Source organism: Chrysemys picta, chromosome 4, assembly GCF_011386835.1.
Source record: "Chrysemys picta bellii isolate R12L10 chromosome 4, ASM1138683v2, whole genome shotgun sequence".
In the NCBI taxonomy this organism is placed as follows: Eukaryota; Metazoa; Chordata; order Testudines; family Emydidae; genus Chrysemys; species Chrysemys picta.
In genome coordinates, this window is record NC_088794.1 from 19,331,775 (window position 1) to 19,352,706 (window position 20,932).

Genomic DNA, 20,932 nt, shown 5'->3' on the forward strand with positions numbered 1-20,932 from the left:
GATGGAGGGTGCTCTAGAAATATCAAATATGGTGGACTCTGTGCATCCCCCACATGCCTGCATGAAGAATATTATTAATCGAGTATTATATCTTATAATTATTCTGGATTGGTGGAGCCTGGATCCCAGTGTTCCTAGTGATTGAGCGTATCCTTAGGGACTTCTATTCAAACAATAAAACCACCTCAAGGTGGACTATGGAGGCCCTCCCGTATCCTACCTGGACCTGGGTACTAAGGGATTGTGACTCCCTGGAACAGCCTTTGTCCCACACACCTGGGGCCAGATTTTTAAAGGTATTTTAGGTGCCTAAAAAAGCAGCTAGGTGCCCAGAGGCATTTAAAGTGGGCATTAGGCACCGTAGCTGCTTTTGAAAATTACACCACATGCTGATTAGCACCTTTAGGTGCCTAAATACCTTTGCAAATCTGGCCTTTCACTGTCCCCACCGGTCCTTATTGGCAGATAAAGGCTCAGTACTTAAGGTCCATATTATTATCCTTAATTATCCAGTATTCCTTAATTAACCTCTTCATTATTGTCCTCTAGTGGCATTGCTTCATCCTCTAATTACAATTAACTGCTGGTTATTCACTTTTATCTCTGAATTGTGAATTAATCGTCAGCTGCTGGGATTGTTAAACTTCTAATCATGCGGATGATTGTTCCGCAGCCCTTAATTATTAAATGTGATTATTAGTTATTAGACCCCCCCATTAATTACCGGGGTGATGACCCCTTAATGGCTCTATTTTTATTAAATACCCCTCGAGAAACACCCCCCCCTCCCCCAACTGTAGTGAGTGGGGCTTAGGACAGAGGCGTGTCCCTGCTCTGCTGCGCACATGCTGCTCCCTCCGGCTGCGGGCCAGGCGAGCCCCAGCGGCCGCGCACCAATGGGGCTGCGGGGACCGAGCCGAGCCCTCGGCTGGGCGGGGCGGTGGCGGCGGCTCCGGCTGGAGCTTCCCCCGGGTCATGTGAGCGAGCGGAGCTGGAGGTGCCAGCATGGAAGGGGGCAGTCGGCTGGTAAGAGGAGCGCAGCCGGGAAGGGGGCGGTTCTGAGCTGCCGGGGGGCTTCCCGGGGCAGTGGGGAGGGGGGGATGCCCGGCCCGGTTTGGGGGCCGAAGGGAGGGGATGGGGGATGCTGATGTTTTCACTTCTTCCAGCGCGGTGGTTTAAAGAAAAAAGTAACTCCCCTAAACTCCCCATTCCCCGGAGGAGAAGTGGGCGGGGTCCATTTACCCTCGGCTACTTGACCGTATTATTCCCCCTCGAGCCTCCCTAATCCAGCACGGGAGAAAGGCGGCGGCCCCTCCGCCCACTAGACCCCGAGCGGTAACCCCCCCGGCGGCCTGCGCTGGGAGGGGATGGGATGGGGGAGAAACGAAGCCGCCGCCACGTGGGTGACTCTGCCCAGATGTGCTCCCCGGGGGCCTGTTCCCGCGCGCCCCGTGCTCGGTGGGAAGGGGAGCCGGGCGGGCTCCTGCTCCGGACGGGCGGGCTGAGTTCACACGGGGCGGGCTGGGGAGAGACTCCTGCAGGTCCCCGGCTCTGGGCAGGGGAATGCCCAGAGCTGGACAGCAGGCAGGCGGAGGAAAGCGCGTTCCCGCGGATCTCAGTGCGCGGGGAGGGTTGTGTTTTGCGGGCCGAGACACGCCGTGTTCTCGTGCAGAGACACCCCCCCCCCCCCTCCCCCCGGCTGGGCTTTAAAGGCGCCCCGCGCTTGACAGGCTGAAGCGCAGAGGAGTTTTCCAGGCTGAATGGCTGCTGTGTACTTGGCTGCGTCATGTGGGGAGTGTAACTCAGTCCGGTCTCCCCCGGCTTGCAAGGGGAGGTGCCCTATCACAAACCCCCGGACAGGTTGGTTGACAGAAGAGCTGGCCATTCAGGAGTGCCTGGAGGGCGGGACCTGATCTTGCCAGGAATGATAGTGGCTAGAGTAAGCAGGTTTCAGAGTAAGCAGGGAAGTTGCATGGTAAGCCGGGGAATGGCACTAAATCAGTTTACAGCGTGCTCGTTTGGATTGTGCATGTTTCATTTGCAGTCCCTTTCACTATGAACTCCCGGCAGCATATGGAGCCTGCAACTAAGTCATGTGAGGCTCCCGGGAATCACCAGAGATCCATGTGGCCCACAGTTGTGCTGCCACAGCCAGTGCTTTGCTGCTAACAATACCCTGCCTCTCATCCCAGGGCCTGGGAGCACTTTAAAAACCACTCCTTAGCCTGGTAACACCTTGCAAGTGAGGTAGGGTAGTTTTATTAGCCCCCTTGCGCAGAGAGGCAGAGAGAGAAGTGATTTGTCAGAGGTCACTGAGGTACAGAGAGTAAAGTGACTTGCCAGATCACACAGGACGTGCGTGGCGGAGCCAGGGATAGAATCCGGATCTGAGTCGTGGTCCTGTATTTCAATCATCATTTTCCTTTGCCTCAAGTAAGTCTAATCCGTTTTGTGGACCCATTCTACCTGGGAGCAGTTATCTCCTTGCTCTCATTTTTGTAGAGCAGCTTTTGCATGCTAATGCCTGTGCATGCTCACTAGCCCTTGACTATTATATCTGTGGGCTTTTCTGTATCTGCTCTTTTCAGGGTATTTGGTCACTGATGATGACGGTGGAAATGCCTTAGTATCCGAATTATTGATCATTTATTTTGCAGTAGCTCAGAGGTCCCATTGCGCTAGACCCTGTTCAAACCTAGTAAATTAGTCCTTGCCCTGAAGAGTTGATAGTCATTTGCCGTTTTGAACCTTTAAAAAGAAGGGGCGGGAATGCACTGTACTGATTACCGCAGGAGGTTGGAAGTGGGGACTTCTGGGTTCTGTTCCCAGCTCTTGCCTGTTGTGTGACCTTCGACAAGGCACTTTACCTCTTTGTGCCTTGGCTGCCTGTCTGTGAATTCAGCATATTTACCTACTTCCCAGGGTCATTGGGAGACTTAAAATGCTTTTAGATCTTCCCATAACAAAAGGTGCTGTAGGGAGACAAGGTGGAGGAGGGAATATCTTTTATTGGACTACTTCTGTGGGTGACAGAGACAAGCTTTCAGCTACACAGAGCTCTCTTCCTGAAGAGCTTGTCCCTCTCACCAGCAGTATTACTTCACCCGTGTTGTCTCTCTAATATCCTGGGACCAACATGGCTACAACACTGCAAAGAAAATGTGCTATAGAAACACAGACTAATGTCTGAAGAGCTAACCTAGTCCAGCGATATGCTTCGGTGAAAGTTGGCTCTGTGGTTTTTTTATACATGACATGTCTGTTAATAACTCTTGAATGTTGTCATCCATGTAGATTGATACTGTGAATTTTAGTTAAACCTGTAAAATCTAAAAAATGCTTCCAGTAGGCAAGATGCTGTCATTGATACCTGGCAAATCCAGAGCGTGTCTGTCTTAAGTACTTACTTGGCCCCATTGATCTGAGCCTCTTATGACTTTCTTAATGTTTGGCCTCACAACATTCCTGTGAAGTAGGGTCATGCTAAGGGGAAGTGAGGCACAGAGACGAAATGACTTGTCCAAGATCTCACAGGGAGTCTGGCAGAGTAGGGAATTGAACTCGGGTCTCCTGAGTCCCAGACTAGTGCTCTAAGGGCTGGACCCTCGTATAACTATACTGCTTAGCTGTCGGTCTTGTTAGTGGAGGGTTCGAGAACAAGTCAGCTCACCCAGACTCTGCAACCTGGTCCCTGCAGCGCTGGCAGGTTTCAGGGAAGAACTGGCTTTTAAGGGGAGAGTGGAAGGAGGATAAGGAAGGTCCATGGTGTGCGGAGAGGGGGAGGCTGTTGTAAACATAGCCAGCAGCCTGAAAGGAGTAGAGCTGAGGCAGGATGAAGAGGGAAGTATCGGGATTGAGAAGTGGGGGAGGGGAAATGGGGGTGGGGTGAAAGGGGAGCAGAGCTATAGGCAGGGTTGGGGCTGCGTAAAGCTTTTAAATTCAAACTCCTCTTCATGTGGGAGGAAAGCTGGAAGCCCAGCTCAGGGATCTGAAGATGGGGTGAGACTGTTATGGCCCAATGTCCCCTCTTGCTTCACATACACCCGGTGTTGGCTTCTGTTCATGGTGAATTGTCCAGGCAAGAGATGCAAAGTCATGCCAAGGACGGGTTATGAACCATATTGCGAAAGGCCTTGAGCAATTTTAGGGTCTTTGTCCTACGTTTTGCCCTTGGCAGATCATGAACTAAGTCAGGTGCTTTTTTATTTTTAAGGCCGGGCTTGCTAAAACTGGAAAGCTCCTCAGAATCTGCCCTTCCTGATGGTAAGGGACCTGGGGAGATGGCGCTAGCAAGGACTGGCACAACTGGTTTGGACAGCTCTGAAGGAATCCCATGCATTTGCTTACTCACAGGAAGCCAAGAGCTCACAAATGGCTCTAGCATGGGCTTCCTTTCTCTCTCAAACTCTCTCCTTGCTCCTTTTAATTATATCTTAGATTTTATCTCATGAATCACCTCCCTCTCCTAGTCAGGCCTATGCAAACCACTTCCCCTCCCATGTGCTATTGCAAACCGTCCCTCTGGCAACTGCAGTGATTGTTGAAACAGAAGAGCGATATCAGGAAAGTGTTTCATGCATGTGAAGGTGGCTGCTAATGCAAATTATGGAAACAAGGAAGAAAGCCTACATCACATGACAATACAGTTCTCTGCAGACCTCTTAGGTAGAGAATAACTGGGATGTGTGTTTGAGCAACAGAGCAATTTAAAAACAAAACAAAACAAAAAAACCCAACAGTGGCTTGTTTGTAATTGAATTGTTCCTAGATGTTTGCACTGGTAAATAATCTCCTTGGTGTCGCTCCTTTGCAGGTGGGCTAACGCTTTCCCCGCAATATCAGGACTACCAGCTGTACTGCTGCCCAGCTGAATTGTTACACAGGCTTCCTACCCAGTCAATTTAACATCTTTTCGTGCAGAAGGGACACTGGTCAACAAATGGTCTCTCTAAATTGCAGCGACTTGCTCCCTGCTTCAGACCCCCTGGTCCCCCCAGCTGGCGCCTCTTGGCTAGACAACAACGCTGACGCTCGTAAGACAAAGATGCCGTCTGCTGTTCTGCCAGAAGACTGTGACGCAGGAGCGTCCGACCCTCCGGATGGCTCCAGTCTTCTCCTTCGCCATGGCAGCTGTCCTGCGCAAGACGCCCGCCTCCTGGTGTCCAAGGTGAAGAAAGAAGGCGAGAAATCCCAAGCCACCCTCTATGAAGCTCATCTGAAACTGCCCGACTTCTGCAATGACCTCTCCAGAGATTTCACCCCCACCCTCGAGGAGATTGAGGAGTTCCTGAAGGAGAAGATGGAGCTCCTCAAGGATGAGCTGAGCGAGAAACAGCCTGTCAGAGGGAAGCTGGAGATCAAGTCGGAGATCAACCTAGGGAGCCCTGGGGAGCAGCCTGCGCCCAGAATGGCTCCGGAAGGGGGTGCGTTGAGCTCTGCTGAGGCTGGGGGGGTAGCCGGTGCTGCGGGCCTGACAGTGGGTATTGGGAGCATCCCAGTTATCCTCCAGATCCAGCCCGTCCAAATGAACAGTGGGAGCCCCACACCACAGAGCGCTGTGGATGGCATCAGGGTGGCCCAGTTGGTGGTCAGCGTGCAGGGCCAAAGCCTGACCTTTGTCCCTCAGGCTGCCCAGCCCCCCGTGACTGTCTTGGACCAAAAGTACGTCAAAATAGCCCCCCTGCCCATCGCTCTGAGGCCAGCGGCGCTGGGGACTCTGAGAGGGGTTGAGGCTTCCCCCAAGTTCCAGAAGGTCTCCCCTTCTGTCATCCGGGTCCACAAGTGCACGCACCCTGGCTGCAGCAAGATGTACACCAAGAGCTCCCACCTCAAAGCGCACTTCCGGCGCCACACTGGAGAGAAGCCCTACACTTGCACCTGGCCCAACTGCGGCTGGAGGTGGGTGTGCAAGTGGAGAAGCCCGGCGTTAAGGTCGCCTTTCCACTGGCTGCCAGGCAGCCAAGCCATTGACTGCCTCCTGCAGGATCTGGCCTGTGCGTGTGTTTATAAAGATGAGCAGCAGGCTGGTCGGGCCTGCTTTTCTCAAGTGCTCAGTACCTGCACCCAGGACGAGGTTTTCAGAAGAGCTCAGCATGTTTAGGGCTGTGGGTGCTGAGCTCTTGGAAATCTGTCCCGTCTGGCCCCGGCAGATCGTGACCCTCTTTTTGCAAATCTCACAGTTCTGCTTACCCTCTTGCTTCCTTCCTGTGCATTTGCAAGATTGACTCAGCAGTTGTCTTGTCCCTTTAGATAGCTGGCATTGGCTTCTCTTCAAAGGTACGCAGCATCCTCTGCTAGCTCGAATGCTCTTGAGAGAGCTGATTCTAAAACCTCACTGTCCCTTCAGTCTAACAATATTTTTTGGCACTGGGTCCTGGACTAAATATATAGCAAATCCAAGACTTCCAAGTGTAAATTTTCAGGCCTCTGCTTCCCCCAGCTGTTCATATGCTGACTGTTTTAACTGAGATCGTAACTTTTAATGCAGCAGGGGAGTTTTAACTAGAAATAACCTGCCCTTGTTCTGGGATTCAGCTTTTACAGTGAATTCTAGAAAGCAGACCCTTGAGGAGGGCTGGGATAGAAAGACCTCTCAGGACATTTAGGTTAAACTTTCAAAAACACCTAAGTCCCATTGAAAGTGCTTTAAATGGTTTGGCTCCTAAGTCAGGTGTGTTTGAAAATGTTACTCCTAGTCTATTCCCTGGACAGTGCAGGATTGTTTCCAGAGCTTGCTTCCTATAATTGGTCCACTTACAAATGTCTCCTCTATTGGATCGCCCATTGCTGTCCTCAGGAACTTGTCAATCAAATCGCTCACTGTTTTACAAAAAACAAACAAAAAAAATCCTGATGAATTTGCTGCTCATGGGTAGGCTAGAAAATAAGCCAGTGTTTCTCCTGGAAGGTCTGGAGAGACTGCCTTGATCTGTTGAATTTCTGCAGTGTTAGTGGTGAGCAGACCCACAGGCGCAGCATTTTACTGTGTCAGATGTGAACTGAAATACTATTGTAGTGAGCCTGAGTGTAACTGAAGCTTCTCGCTCCACATTCTTTTAGTATGTTTCAGCCATATGGAAAAACCCTTCTGTCTAATGCTTCTACCATATGTGTGAGCTTCTCAGAGCTAGAATAGGGAGATGCTCTCCTGTACTCCTTGTTGGGTGTTCTCCAGTTATATTTGTAAACATGAAGCATCACAGTGATATCACATCAGTTCTGAGGCTTTCTAATGCAGATGCTGCCAAACCCAAGCTCGTGCAAGTCCAGTTCTGCAGCAGACCTTTATGCTGATGGTGCCTGAGGATTTGGATTTCTGGGCACCCTGTTTAGGGTGGAGGAAAGAGGGTGCTGGAGAAATTGGGCAGGGATTTGAATGCACTTAAAGAGCTTTCGTGAGATGTTAAGCTGATCCACTTCATATGTGGAATTAAGGAGCTGAGTAGGTGGATCTATCTAGGTACCATAGTGGAGGAGGGCCATGTGAGTCTCTGGATCTTTCACTAACATGCCGCAGGATGGAAACTTCCAGCCTAGAACTGTGAAACTGGTCTATGCAGCCTTCGCACGTGGAGTTCGCTGAGGAGCGGATGTCTGTCCCCGGATTGGAATGTAGCAAAGGCTGATAGTGATGGGAAGCTGCTGCCTCCTGCTGGCTCTTGATTATTTGAGAAATGAACTCCTGCCACAGTTTGAGGGGGGGAAGCTAGTGTGCCCTGTCAGACGAACGAATGCTGCTCTTCATAGGGAAGCCAGGGATTGAGTGGGTAATGGAGAATAGCTCCTGGAAGTGTCTCACGAGCTCAGGGCCGGGACTCGCTGCTGGGAATGTGTGGGAAAGCTTGTGTTGAGCCTGTGCCATGGGTGAGGAGAAGAACCTTTGTGGAAGAGACTGGCCTGGCAGCCCCGGAGTCCTTTGTTTACAGAGCAAGTGTCCCCATAGCACTGTGCCTCTACCCTGCCCTGGAGCGACTAGGGTTACCATACGTCCGGATTTTCCCGGACATGTCCGGCTTTTTGGGCTCCAAATCCCCGTCCGGGGGGAAAGCCCAAAAAGCCGGACATGTCCGCGAAAATCGGGACACGCCGGGCCGGCCGTGCGGGTGCTCGGGGGCCGGGGGCTCGGGGGCTGGGCCGGCGGCGCGGAGCTGGGCGGGCCGGGGGTGGTCGGCCGGGGGCTGGGCCCAGGCTGGGCCGCGCCTCCTCCCCCCCACACTCCCCCTTATCCGCTTCAGGCTTCCCGCGAATCAAATGTTCGTGGGAAGCAGGGGAGGGGGCGGAGACTTTGGGGGAAGGGGCGGAGTTGGGGCTGGGCTGGGGGCGGGGCCGGGGCCCCGTGGAGTGTCCTCCTTTCGGAGGCACAAAATATGGTAACCCTAGGAGCGACTGCCTCCAAGCCTGAGGGGCAGCTTGTTGTCCCTGACTCCATTCAGCCTCTCAGCCAACGTTTCCAGCAAGGGAGTAACTAGGGCCAGTTGTATGGGAGGCTTGATGGCGTAGCCATAGGGAACTGTAGCAAGAACTGCTGCCAGAGGGTAAGGACTGGCTTTCAGTCACTACTGCCCTGGTCTGGCTCTGAAGCGGTGACCTAGAGGTCTGAAGCACTGTACCCCATTCCCAGTCTGTGTCTGTCCAATCCCCAGGAGTTTCTAGGCTCTCTCATCCTAGTCGCCTGCCATGGGGATGGCTGTGTGTGGGCTGTGTGTGGGCATCCCTTCGGAAACACTCGCTGGCAACAGTACTGTGTGTCTGGGGGTCTTTCTAATTAGCCCGGTCTGGGAGGAGAGCAGAGACCAGGTAGCCCATCCTAACTGGGATGAAATTCTTGCTGCTACTGTGGCCTTGTTCCCAGCCACAAAATTGAGACAACTGCCCAAATTCATCTCTGGTGTCAATCCACCCACGTCAGTGATTGAAATTACACCAGGGATCACTTGGCCCGGTATGTGTTTATAGCAAAAGGAGGAAATGCCAGGCTGTGTGCTGTAGTTGTGAAAGGAGGAACTGGGAAATCTGTAGTACATGGACATCAGGCAAGCTGTGCTCACCCCTATGTCTTTATGGGGGTTGTATTTCACAAGGGAGCTGAGGTTTCATTAATGTCTGTAGAGCTCTTAGGTGGAAAGCGCTGTGCAAATGCCAAGTATTATTACTTTGGCTAAGAAGATGTTTTCATTCTACCCCTTTGGTGCTTGCTATTTCTCTCCAGGCGCTTATCTGATCCTCATCACAGTAGTAGTCAAGCATCTCTCACTCACCAATTCCCTCACAGGGGTGTATAATCCCCATTTTATAGGTGGGGAGCTGAGGGCTAGTCTGTGCTAAAAAGTTAGGTGGGCTTAACTATATTGCTCAGGGCTGTGAAAAATTGCATGCTCTGTGATGTATTTAAGCTGACCTAAGTCCCAGTGTAGGCACCACTAGGTAAATGGAAAAGTTCTTCCATCAATGCAGCTGCTGCCTTGTGGAGATAGTTACTATAGAAACAGAAGGACCCCCTCGCTGTACTAAGTTTCTACACTACAGGTGTGCCACTGTAGCGTTTCTGGTGTAGGCATACCATTAGAGACTAAGGGACTTGCCCAAGGTCATGTGGGGAGTCTGTGGCAGAGGTGGGAATTGACCCCAGGTGTCCTGAGTCTCAGTCCGGTGCCCTACCCCCTAGGCCTTCCTTCTTACCCCTTCCTAGTTCCCATAGTCCCCTTCTGCGCTGTTTCCTGGCTTGGCCCTGGGGGCCTCAAGGAATGACCATCCTCTCCTAGGTTAGCTAGCAGTAAATGTGCAGCCAAAAGAACCCAACGTGCTTCCCTTCTCCCGGCAGGTTTTCCCGGTCGGACGAGCTCTCACGCCACAAGCGCTCCCACTCCGGCGTCAAGCCCTACCAGTGTCTGACCTGCGAAAAGAAGTTTGCCCGCAGTGACCACTTATCCAAACACATGAAGATCCACAGGGGCCAGCGCAGCCGGACAGCTCAAGGCAGCGGCAGCAGTTAACCCTTTCCTCCCCGCCTTGCGGAATTGGGGTGCAATCCAGCAGAGCTGGATACTGAACTGAACACAAAGGGGTGTTTTTTGTTCAGAGGGAAAAATAATTTTCTTTTTTGTACAGACTGGAGAAAATCCCAAGTCTACCTCTACCCATGGATGCCTTACGGTCAGGACTTGTCTCCTATACTACTGTGCCACTTGTAAATGCACATGATGGGCACCTGAGCTAATTAGGGGCACGCATGGGAGGATGGCTTCATCTAAGGGCTTTGGTGAGTTAAGAGGTGTTGTCTGTCAGGGTAATTCAAATGCTTCTGTCACTGTAATGTTTGCCTGATACGAGTTGGAGCGAGAGCTAATGGGTTAATAGCACTTCTTCCTCAGCCAGCTTCCTGACTTGCTGCTTGTATATCCTCCCTGCTATGGGGGCTGCAAGTCCGACCAATGACCCAGCCGTCCATGGGCAGCCATCCTAGTGGGGGGAGCCAAAAGGGATACTTCCTCCTGCCTGAGCAAAGACGACCTGTACTTGGAGTCTTGGCTAGAGAGATGCCCTCGCTTACAGATTGTACAGTGGGTATGGAAACAGACTGCCTCTTGACATGTCCCTGTCTCTGATCCCTCCCCCCCAGTGTGCGCTGCTCATCACTGATGTCTGCAGGATTGGCGAGGCTGATGTCCTTTTCTGTTAAATATTTTTTAATCATGTACAGAGCCAGGGTAAACTCCCAAGATGTCCCTGGGAAGGTGATGCTGATGCACTTACTGTATTTTTGGTTGTATGTGGCAAACGCTTAGCTGGGTACAGCATGTCCTTGCTTTGTCTGTTACCCCTCACAAAAGAGCAAGGAGCCTGCTAGCGGCTTGTGGAGGCCTCAAGTGCAGCCTACCCCCCACCCATGTTCTGCTGAGGTGGAGCGGGAGCATGGCATGCTGGCACCTGAAGTCTGTGGGCTGCCCCTCTGTGTCCGAGATCAGGGTGTCTGCATCCAGTTCCTGTGTATACAAATCACGTGCAGCTCTCAGGCTTCTGGCAGGTTGCTAGTTTGGCCCACAGGCCCAGCATCGGTGACCCCTCTGCTCCAGCAGCTGCCTCTGCAGGCATTGCACCCAGCCCTGAGGCTGGGAAGGGCAGGTGAACGGCTGCACCTACAAATGGTACGGTGACTCTAAAAACAACGGGCAGGTCTTCACAGCACCCCAACTGAAGGGTTGGTTTGTCATTTCTGTTGGTATCTGTGTTCCCAGGTTTATAGTTACAACTCTGCTGTCAAAAAAACACAATGACCTTTGTAGTAATCTGTTACAATAGTCCTTTTTTGTATTAAAGTGCCTGTAACACTTTCAACAGCACCCTGACTACCGTGTTAATGGGACACTAGAATAGTGTCTGGTCATCCCATAGTGACTGAAGCTGTAGGCCTCTGACCTTCCATGTGGGTGTTCAGCACGGCACTGATGTGCCAATTTGTGCGGTGGAGCCGTTGGGAAGTGTGGTGCAGATCCGATTCCCCAGGAGAAGACAAGAGCAGCAAATTCAGAGTGCATCATTGGCAGAAGTATGGGAAGGGGGAGAGCTTTGGGAAGAGGAAATGAATTCAGAAGTGAAGGGTACTGTGGGGAGAGGAGAAGGGGAGTGTCTGTTCTGCAGAAAGGAAGAATGCCCTTGCACAGTGCTACCTGATTGAGGTGGGGTTACGGTTGAGGAAGGGGCCAGTGACCAGCTTGGCCATGTGCGTGTGGCACCTCAGTGTATTCCAGTCACCGGAACACAAGTACAGCTGGACGAAACGGTTTTATTTTGTTGGATTTTTTCCACAAAAAATGGCTTCTCAATCGAAACAAATGCTGTTGTAGAAAACTACTGTTTTGGTTGAAATCTTCTGATTTTATTTTTTTTCCCCCCATCACAAAATGGAATTGGAAAAAACCCCAACTCTTTCCCTCTGTATTTTTTCAGTTTTCAAAAACAAACTTTTTACCAATTTTGTTCTTGTCAAAAAACGGGGGGGGGGGGGAATTCCTGGGGAACTTTGAGATTTTCTTTTTTTGTTAATTTCCTGTGTGCAAAAAAAAACCCCAAGAAAACCTGGCACTATACAAAAGCCATGGGAAAGTGATGTGACACTCACCCTGTGCTGTGTACTGCTGCTTCCAGAGTATTTCTGAAGGAGACAAATGGGTACTGAAAATTCCCCTCTGCATCCTCCCATCTAGGTCTCTGCCCCCATATTTGCCATTTTCATGGCAGACACCAAAGCTCCTATGAGAGGCAAGGTGCAGTAGCGCAGAGAGGTGAGGGCTGGACTGGGAGTTTGGAGCTGCATAGGAACTTGCCATGGCTCTGACACTTAGCTCTGTGGCCTTGGGCTAAGTGGCCTGGTCTCTGTGCCTCCTGATTCCCATAGTGGAGTGGGGATGAGGATACCTGTAGAGCAGTTCGAAAACAAGTATGAGGTGGGGTTATCTCCAGGATTTAGGAACATTTGCTGCTGGAGGTTATACCTTCCTGGTAATAGCAATTAATTGCTGTTGGCAGCAGTTTCATGGATAGAATTTCCCAGTGTAGCTACAGGAGAAGGAACTGGCATGGTTGAGGGCCCCCATGCCCTTTATAAGTTGGGCACAGACTGTCCTGGGGTGCTTGTGCAGCTAAGGGGCATGACCCTGCTAAGTAGTTCTGTGCACTGGGGGCGCATTCCCTGACAGTGTGGTCCTCAAAGGGTTCCAGTTACTGGTAAGTTACTTCTTTCTTACTCTGACTTGTATTATGGTAGCACCTAGGAATCCCGTCACGAACCAGGGGCACATTGTGCAAGGCACTGTCCAAACAGAGAACAAAGAGGCAGTCCTTGTCCTAAACAGTTTACAATACAAATAATTGTGTAACTAGGGAATTGCTTCCTCTAAGCAGAAAGTATTCCTCAAGTGACACAACTTTAAGGAGCAGTACTGCTTCCCCAAAGAAACAACACTGCTGAAAATGGGGTTGGAGGTTGGCTCTTTATTCTAAAAAGAAGAATGCCAGCAGCTGAACTAAGGCCTTTGGCAAATTTCCAGAAATGGAGGAGGAAATTGACTTGTATGTCACCCAGCTGCAAGAGCTACAGCTTGACCTAACCAAGGCTAATTGATCTTGGGTTGGATTTCCAGAGAGCTGAAATGTGTAAGAAACATACTAAGTTTGCAACACCTGCATTGCTTGGTTTCCTAATCCGTAGGGGGAGGGGCTTATGACAGAAATGGGTGGAGCTGCAATATTGGAATCCAGAGCCAACCTTTCCCCAAAGTTCCAGGAGGTCTGGCTGTGTGGATGTAGTTCAGGCTCACCCCTAGTTTATAACTGGATAGTGTGTGTGTGTGGGGGGATAATCGGGGTGTAAACTCAGCCTCAGCTGGGTTCCTCTCCAGTGTGCCTATGTGGGAATATTTAAAGCTGCAGCCTGATGCAGGTTCTAACGAGGTGCTTGGCTAGAATTCTGTGCCTTGTAGTAGGTTTGGGGAAGCAAGGGTGCTTCTCTGTGTAACTTTCCCAGTGCTCCTCTTCCCTGCCCTGGATTGATGTGACCAGAAGCCAACAAGAACTCCCAAGTTCAATGCGTGCAGTAATGAAGTTTTAATTCTGAGCCAGAGACAGGTATGTGAGAATCTATTTTTGTTTTGTTTCGTTGGGGTTTTTGGCCTAGCTGGTTATTCACTTCATACCCTCTTTCCTTCAGGGCACCTTTTTCAGGCCCTTTGCCAGCATGATTCATGCCAGTCTTGCTCTTCTTTCAGTCCCTTTCGCTGTTCTAACCTGGCCCCAAACCACTTTACAGCACAGCCTGTTCCTTTTGAATCTGCCCCGCCCTGCTTTCCCCTCTCGGCCTTTAGAATACAAAGGCCAACTACAGTTTGTGACTCCAGTGCTTTGGGACTGTGGGCAAAGAGGGGCTAGTCAGCTGTATCTGGACCACAGTTTAGTTCTCTGATCTTCTATTCGCTAAGTGGAATTTGTACATTCCACTCTTGTCCCCAGGGAGGCCAGTGGGCTGGGAGGAGAATGGGACCTTCAATAGAGACCTTCAGTGTGGCTGACCTGACATGTGACTCCCATCAAAGAGAACTTGAATAGGGTGGGGAGGGCGTGCATTTTATTGAATCAAATGCCTTGGGCACAAATTTGTTGTGAAATATTTATCGTCTTACCTGTCTCCTAAGGGAATGCTTTTGATAAATGGCTTGGAAGGTTTGCTGGTGCTTCTGTAATTACCTCTGTTCTCTGCTACTGTCATGTGTTAACCTTCATACTGTAATGCTCCCCAGTGAACAAAGGATATCCTTGTACAGTGGTGCGGGAGGAGGAGTGGGACTCATCTGTCTCTGTTAGTTGAAGTCACTAGTGTCACCAAGTGACACCTTTCATTTCTTTTTATCCCAGTATAAGCATGGCTCTGGGAGTTGGGATTCATGGGTTCTAGTCCTGGCTCTGACATTGAGACTCTGCTGTTAGGCAAGCTAGGGAATATCTGCCTCGGTTTCCCCTTCTGTACCATGGAAATAGTACTAGTTGTACAGTGCTTGGGAGACAAGGGCTTTGAGAGGGCTAAACATTTTTCTAGGCAAAGCAGCAGCTGTGGGAGCCACAAGGGTACTACTAATGAAAGCAGGGATGGTTGTGTTTGTGTGTGCACGTGTACAACTTGATAAAATTTTCACGCTGTGCCTTCAGTTGTGGGCACAGCAATGCTTGTGTGCAAAGCCCTAGAACTCTGCATGCAACTGACGATGCTGCGGGAAGTCCCTGGCCTGTAGTCTGCACACCACTTGCTGGTGGAACATGGAGAGTTGATTGGTGCTGGCTGTGCCTTCTTTCCATCTGAGCAGAACCAAACCTGTGTGGGTGCAAATTGTGAGCCTGGTTTTATGGCATCTTTGGGAAGAGAGACTCCATGTCTGTTTGTGGCAGCTGGGTCTGTTTGTGGCTTTGCCCCAGGAAATTGATAAAGCTGGGTGTTAATGGGGATTCTTCTACGGTGCCTTTCATCCTAGAAGAGATTGGCACATGTTAAGCTTCACAAGACTCCATCAGTGGATAAGTAGAATGTCCATTATAGAGGTGACTCAGAGGTTGTGTAAGGAGGTAGTGGAAGAGCCTGGAATAGATCCCCAGAAATCCTGTCTCCACAGCTCTAGCCATGAGAGTTCTCCTGGTGAATAGTGTGTGTCTATTGTTTAATAACACCCTCCAGGGTAATTCAGGGCACTCCCCACCTAGGTTCTCCTCCACCTACAGTTCTGGGCGGGCAATAGGAACTAGCTTGCGGCAGCAAGCAAGCTGGAGTCTGAGCTCTTGAAGAAAAGCAGGGACATGTGGGGGCTGGACAGAGCCTAGCACAGTGGGGCTGGACAGGGCCTAGCACAGTGGGCCCGGCTGGAATACAGGCAGTCATTCACAGTAGCTACAGTAGTCTAGCAGCTGTGTGTTCTGTTTTGCAGCCAGCTGGGCCAGATCCTTTCTCTGCCCTGCCTCCTTGAGAGGCCCATAAGAAACAAAAAGAAGGGTTAACATGAAACAGGTGGAAGAGAACATTTCCAGCAATATCTGCAAGACTTTAACCCTCAAGTGGCTCAATCCAGTTCCTTGGGCCTATGCGCCCGGGGAGTATGTCCACACTGCAATCAGCGTGTCACTGCAGCACGTGTTGACATTCTAAAGCTAGTTTGGATCTGTACAAGCTTGCCAGAGGCTCGGGGTATGCACTTGAGCAGCTAGCTTGTGTGGCTGCCCATGCTGCCGTGGCTTCACTGCTGTTGTTGGAGCTAGCTAGATCAAAGGTCACTTGAGTACTGCTACTAGTGCTGCAGTTGTTACTCCCATTGCAGTGGACACTTCAATGCTGGGACTTCAATCTCAGTCCCTTCTCCAATTGTTTGCACGTGTCACAGTAGCAACAACATGAATCACCCCCAATGCAGTCAGGGCTGAGCATTAAGCCCTATGCTTCTTCCTAAAGGGTCCCGGTGTATACAGTAGTAGCATCACGCTGCAGCCCATGTGACTTCTCTCAGCTGATGCGCCTGCTCCCATCTCACTGCTATCTGTCTCTGAGTGGGCGGCTAGCAGGTGTCTAACTGAGCTAAAGGAAGCCCTTGTCTGGAGAGAGGTTAAGGACATGTCAATGTTTAAAGAAGAACATAGCTAGACTAAAATGTCTTGCTGTGTCATAAGACTTGCTGCTTCAACTAAACCATTTTCCAAGTAAGTGTGTCTGCCTTTAATTAAGCTCTGTTAAAGGACAGAGCAATTCTCCAACTGGGGAATAGGGAGCATTCTCCTCTGTCCATCATTTGCTCCACTGTGCTTTGCTATTACAATTCAATAGGACCCCAAGCAAATGTTCACCCAGCTGTGGGTAAGTACCATGCTGTCTGCATGATTGCCCCCTGTTCTGATGGCACGCTCGCTCTCTCTCTCAATTTACTCAATTTAAATCAAGGTCAGTCTAGGCAAAGCACTAGGAAACATACTGTAGGGAGTAATGGTGCAATAGCCAGGGCATGGACTAGCTGGGACCTGACATTGTTTCTCACCAAGACTTTCAGTAACAAGTAGAGATTTGGGGGGGAGGGGAGAGGGTGCCCAAATGTGACTTCTTAAAGGGGCCTGAATCTCTGAAGGAGGGTGGGTGCTCAATACTGAAAACCAGGCCCCTTTTAAAATGTCCAAAAATGGGCCACCCAAAATCACTAGTCACTTTTGAAAGCTTTGGCCTCCTCTCTCTTCTTCTCTCTCCTCCCCCCCCAGCCACCTGCAGCTACAGGGCTTCCTGTACCAGAGACCTGACCATACCACAATATCTTTCCCCCTTCTATTTCAAGCAGTGGGTTTTGTGCACTAGCAAGGCTCTGAAATGAGACTATTGGTATGAGTCAAGTGACCGGGTTGAGTACTGATCTTGTCCCATCTTCAGCAGTGCTGAGCGTGCCAGAGGGCTGCTTGGTTTGTCTGGGAGTAGGAGCAATGATGGAAGCGTGACTAGGAATTTGTGTGTGTGGATCTGTGACCTTCCTGAGTGACCGTCTATTTTGTAAGGAAAACACTACTGAGGTGGTGAGTGGGGTGAACACCCCATCTAGCCTAGAAGGGGTTAATAAGGCTGGGAAGGGGCCAACTAACAGGATAGGTCAAAGCTGAGGGGAAATAAGTGGGATGAGAAGAAATAAGGTGGGGAAGGAAAAGGATGTGGAGGGGAGAGAGACAAAGGTCTGGTCTACACCTAAAACTTAGGTTGACCTAGCTACATTGCTCAGGGGTGTGAGAAATTAACAGTAGTGTAGACAAACTCAAAGTTTCATATCCCAGGTAGTATTCAGGATTTAGCTAGAGCTGGTGGAGGTGACTTTTTCATCTGGCTCCCTCTCTCTTGGCCAGTCTGGCTAGGATATTTCTCTGGATTAGGATGGAAGAAGTCTGGAGTCCCAGGAGATGGCGGGAGTGACAGCTAGGATGGGGAAACTTTTCTCCCCAAGCCTTTAAGGACCTAAAAAGGGAATGATGGGTGGAACAGCCCATTGCCTTCATTTTGTCCACCAGCTAGGCCTAGTTTGACACCAATTTTGGCTTGCTGATTTTCAGTTCCACGCTTTTCTTGTTCGCCAAGAACGCTGTTAACACAGTCCTTGAGTTATATCAGTAGCCCTTGTGTTTGGACTCGTTCAGTCTCTCTTGCCTTTGCATCTTTTCCTATTAGCATTTGTTATAGGTGATTGTGACATTCCATGAATGTCCGCTCACAATTAGGGTATACGTGTAGGTTGAGTTATCACAACAGGGACCATTGTTGTCTTGAGTGGATCCAACTACCTAGCGCTCGTGGAAGGCCTCTCTAATCCTGCCATGGAGAGATTTATTTTTATTAATATGCAGGATTAATTGTGTGATTTTAAAATATTAAAAATGTGGTATGATCTTAGTGCAGCACTAACTGCTCAGGGGACTAGTCAGTCATAGAGCAGGTACAGCATGAGCAGCAGCAGTGCAAGCTTCAACTGTTGCCCCCCTGGTTGAGTCCCTTCTGTAGAGGCAGAGTGCAGAGACTTGAGTGCTATTCCTGACTCCGCCGCTGACTTGCTGCGTGACCTTGGGCCAGTCACTTCACCCCTCGGTTTTCCCTCCTACCATGTCTGTCTTGTCTATTTAGACTGTAAGTTCTTTAGGAGCAGGGATTCTCTTGCTATATGTATGCGTCCATCACAGGAGGTCCTGATCTCTTTAAGGCCTCTGGGTGCTATTGTAATACAATAACATCAGTGAGAGGAATGCAGCCTCCTTGGCTTCTGCTGAAACTGCCAACAAATGGGCCAGCTTTTTGACGCCGACAGCAGTAAAATTTGGCTTTTTAAACTATCCTTGCCTAGATCATCTTTGTCTCTGCTTTGATGCTGCTTGTTGCAGTCTTAATGGCCTCAGGCAAAAAAATAGGGTTGCTTTAGTTTTCAACACAAGTTATTTTGGAGCCAAACGGCAAAACTGCTGTAGGTTCTGAAAATAGTGGGGGCAGGAGCTGCCATCTCTTCAGGGTGCCACCTTCAGACCCTGAGTTGTGGCTGCCATGTCCCCAGATATTTATGGGAGCAACCTGACTCTTGACCACACGTAGGGTTGTCAGTTTTGGTTGGACTTATTCATGGAGGCTTCATCACATGAGTCTTTAATTAAAGATGAATCTTTAATTCCTGGAGACTCCAGGATGGTTGGCAACCCTAGACCACGCTATCTGAAGTCCTGCAGTATAGAGGCTTTCAAGGCACTTAAGATGCATCCTGAAAGACCTTTGGGAAACATGTTTGCAAAGTGATGTCATATTGCATCACCCCATGAACGCGCGATGCTATGACATGCAACTTGAAGGATGAAGTTTTATGAAGGTGGCCACTTGGAGTCTGGAGTTCACCTGAAGTAGGAAGTTGAGCCCTAACTATAGGTAATAGTGTCACAAGGCCTCTTGGCCGTTCTCTTTTGTGCTGCAAGCCATGTTGGAAGATGATCAGAATCCAGCTAGGATAGGGTTTCCTGCTACGAATCTTGACTGCTTGATGACTAGCACCATCTAGTCCTCATGCACAATCTAGCATCCCTGGTTGTGATCCTTAAAACAAACCCACAAACCAACTGAAACTTCCTACTTACAGTCACCAGTTTGCTGTTGTGGAACTGAAAGTTCATGTCATGCTTTCTGTGCTATTGAGAGATTTACACAGAACTCAACACCTTTATGTGTCTGACTGAGTAGCTTGCAATAACATGCCCGCACAAGTGCACAGGAGGAACGGTAGAGGTGAGAAAGGGATACTGTGATCTCTTGAGGTACAGCATAGCGAAGTTAGCGTTTGTAGCTTTGCGCTTCAATAAATAGCTTTGTGCCTTAGAAAATCTCGAAGGCCGTGATCCAGGAAAGCACTTAAACACATGCTTAAAGTTAAGGATGACCTAAATGAGTGCGACTCTTTCTAGAGAGAAACTAGGGCATTGTAAAACACACCACAAAACCAAAACAACCCCAAACCTTACTGTGTTAATGAGACTGATTTTCCTTCCCCCCGGCCCCCTTTACTTGGGATTGTGGTGGTTGCTAGTGAGGCATGAAACTCTTAGGGTCATTCAGAAAATTGCCAACTATGCAGATTTTCAGCACGCTCGGTCGATTCAGCTGCTGAGTTAAAAGCTGTTTTAAAAGGGCACTGTTGAATTATGGAACAGGCTAGGGCTGAAGTGCCTGACCTGCTGTTGCATAATGTGTTGGCTACCCCTGCATCTACGATTCTCCTTCAACCAGCCCAGCCAAAGATCACATAGTCAGGAACTTGCTGTGAGATTTCTCTCTAATATGTCAATGCTTTTAATAACTTTTTTCCTGCAGTGATCTTACTGGATTTTGTCCTTCTAGAATTGCTCTTTGGACAGGGACAACTATTTACTCACTCTCTCTACAAAGCCTTCCACAAAGGGGCCCCAACCAGGCCAGTATAAATCTTTAACAATTAAACTTTGTTTCTGCTCCTTTTAAGCTTCTCTGCATATGATTTTTTTTAACTCTGCCCTGTTCCCTGCTCCACCTTGCTTTGCCCCCCCCCATTTCCCCCAGTCTCATCTAAGCAGGACACTAACCAGTAATATCCAAGTGAGACTCATGAATGAGGTGAGATGTTCTTGACATTGCTTTCCCCTACCCCCCCCCCCCCCCCAGATCCAGATTCTGTGGTCCGTATGTCCACATACTGTCACTGACCATTATTTTTTTAATGGGACTTATGCCCCTTCCTGTAGGGTTCTAACATTATTTGTTCTGAGTGGATTCTGCTAATCAACCCTGATCCTATTTTATGCTGCTAAAAATTGGGAGTAACTCTAGTGAAGTCAACAGAGTTGCATGGAGAGAGATCAGAACTGGGCCTCTTTTGATTTTCATGTGGCAATCGTGTGTGTGTGTGTGTGTGTGTGTGTGTGGTGCCCAGCACTTAGGTGTCAATCCTTGATTAGGGTCACTATGTGCTACTGCAGCACACCCCAATAATGAATTCTTAGGGGCCATCTCTAATTTCACTGGTGTAAATCAAGAGTAACACCACTGAAGTAAGTGGAGTCCAGCTAGCCACGCAATCAATAGCACAGTGGCAAGCAGAAGTTAGTGCCAGAAGACTTTGAGTGGGTCATGGTACATTTCAGAACAAACTTTGACCCTCTCCTTTCTTTACTTGACTTTCTAATATAGCTGTGGGTGGGTGGGGGGGAGAACTAGAAAAGATGGAATCAAGCATCTCCCTGTTCCACCATGCAAGTGTCTTGCCAGGCACAGTATTAGGATCCCATTTCTGTTCATATGACCCCTACCGTGTTGGGTGTATGTGATAATCTACCTGGGTGAGTTACCAGTTTCCAGGAGAGAGGATCTGTATTTAATGTA

General features: G+C 49.6%; 2 protein-coding genes across 5 annotated transcripts in view; both read left to right on the top strand.

Annotated features, from left to right (window-relative positions):
* The first annotated feature begins 886 nt into the window (after positions 1 to 886).
* LOC101954126 (Krueppel-like factor 15) lies at positions 887 to 11,339 on the top strand. Of its 4 annotated transcripts, none has more exons than XR_010600382.1 (3): positions 887 to 1,026; positions 4,814 to 6,276; positions 9,821 to 11,339. XR_010600382.1 is itself a non-coding variant. In XM_005306427.4 (3 exons), the coding sequence occupies exons 2-3, from the start codon at positions 4,940 to 4,942 to the stop codon at positions 9,990 to 9,992; spliced, it is 1,131 nt and encodes a 376-aa protein (XP_005306484.2). In that variant the 5' UTR covers positions 887 to 1,026; positions 4,814 to 4,939; the 3' UTR covers positions 9,993 to 11,339. The 4 variants fall into 4 exon arrangements, 2 of the variants coding, with proteins under 2 accessions (XP_005306484.2, XP_023965092.2); XM_005306427.4 differs by having other exon boundaries at positions 4,814 to 5,898; XM_024109324.3 differs by lacking the exon at positions 887 to 1,026 and adding an exon at positions 1,736 to 2,433 and having other exon boundaries at positions 4,814 to 5,898.
* A 2,160-nt stretch (positions 11,340 to 13,499) lies between these two features.
* ELK4 (ETS transcription factor ELK4) overlaps positions 13,500 to 20,932 on the top strand; it is a 29,964-nt gene continuing 22,531 nt past the window's right edge. The window contains exon 1 of the mRNA XM_065591507.1: positions 13,500 to 13,623. The gene's annotated coding sequence lies outside the window, so the exon portion shown is untranslated. The remainder of the gene's footprint in view (positions 13,624 to 20,932) is intronic.

What these genes read in the sequence shown, in the direction of transcription:
- LOC101954126 (XM_005306427.4), top strand. Translation starts at nt 4,940, where the DNA reads ATGGTCTCTCTAAATTGCAGCGACTTGCTCCCTGCTTCAGACCCCCTG. An exon ending in TGGCCCAACTGCGGCTGGAG is followed by an intron (nt 5,899 to 9,820) that starts GTGGGTGTGCAA and finishes TTCTCCCGGCAG; the next exon opens with GTTTTCCCGGTCGGACGAGC.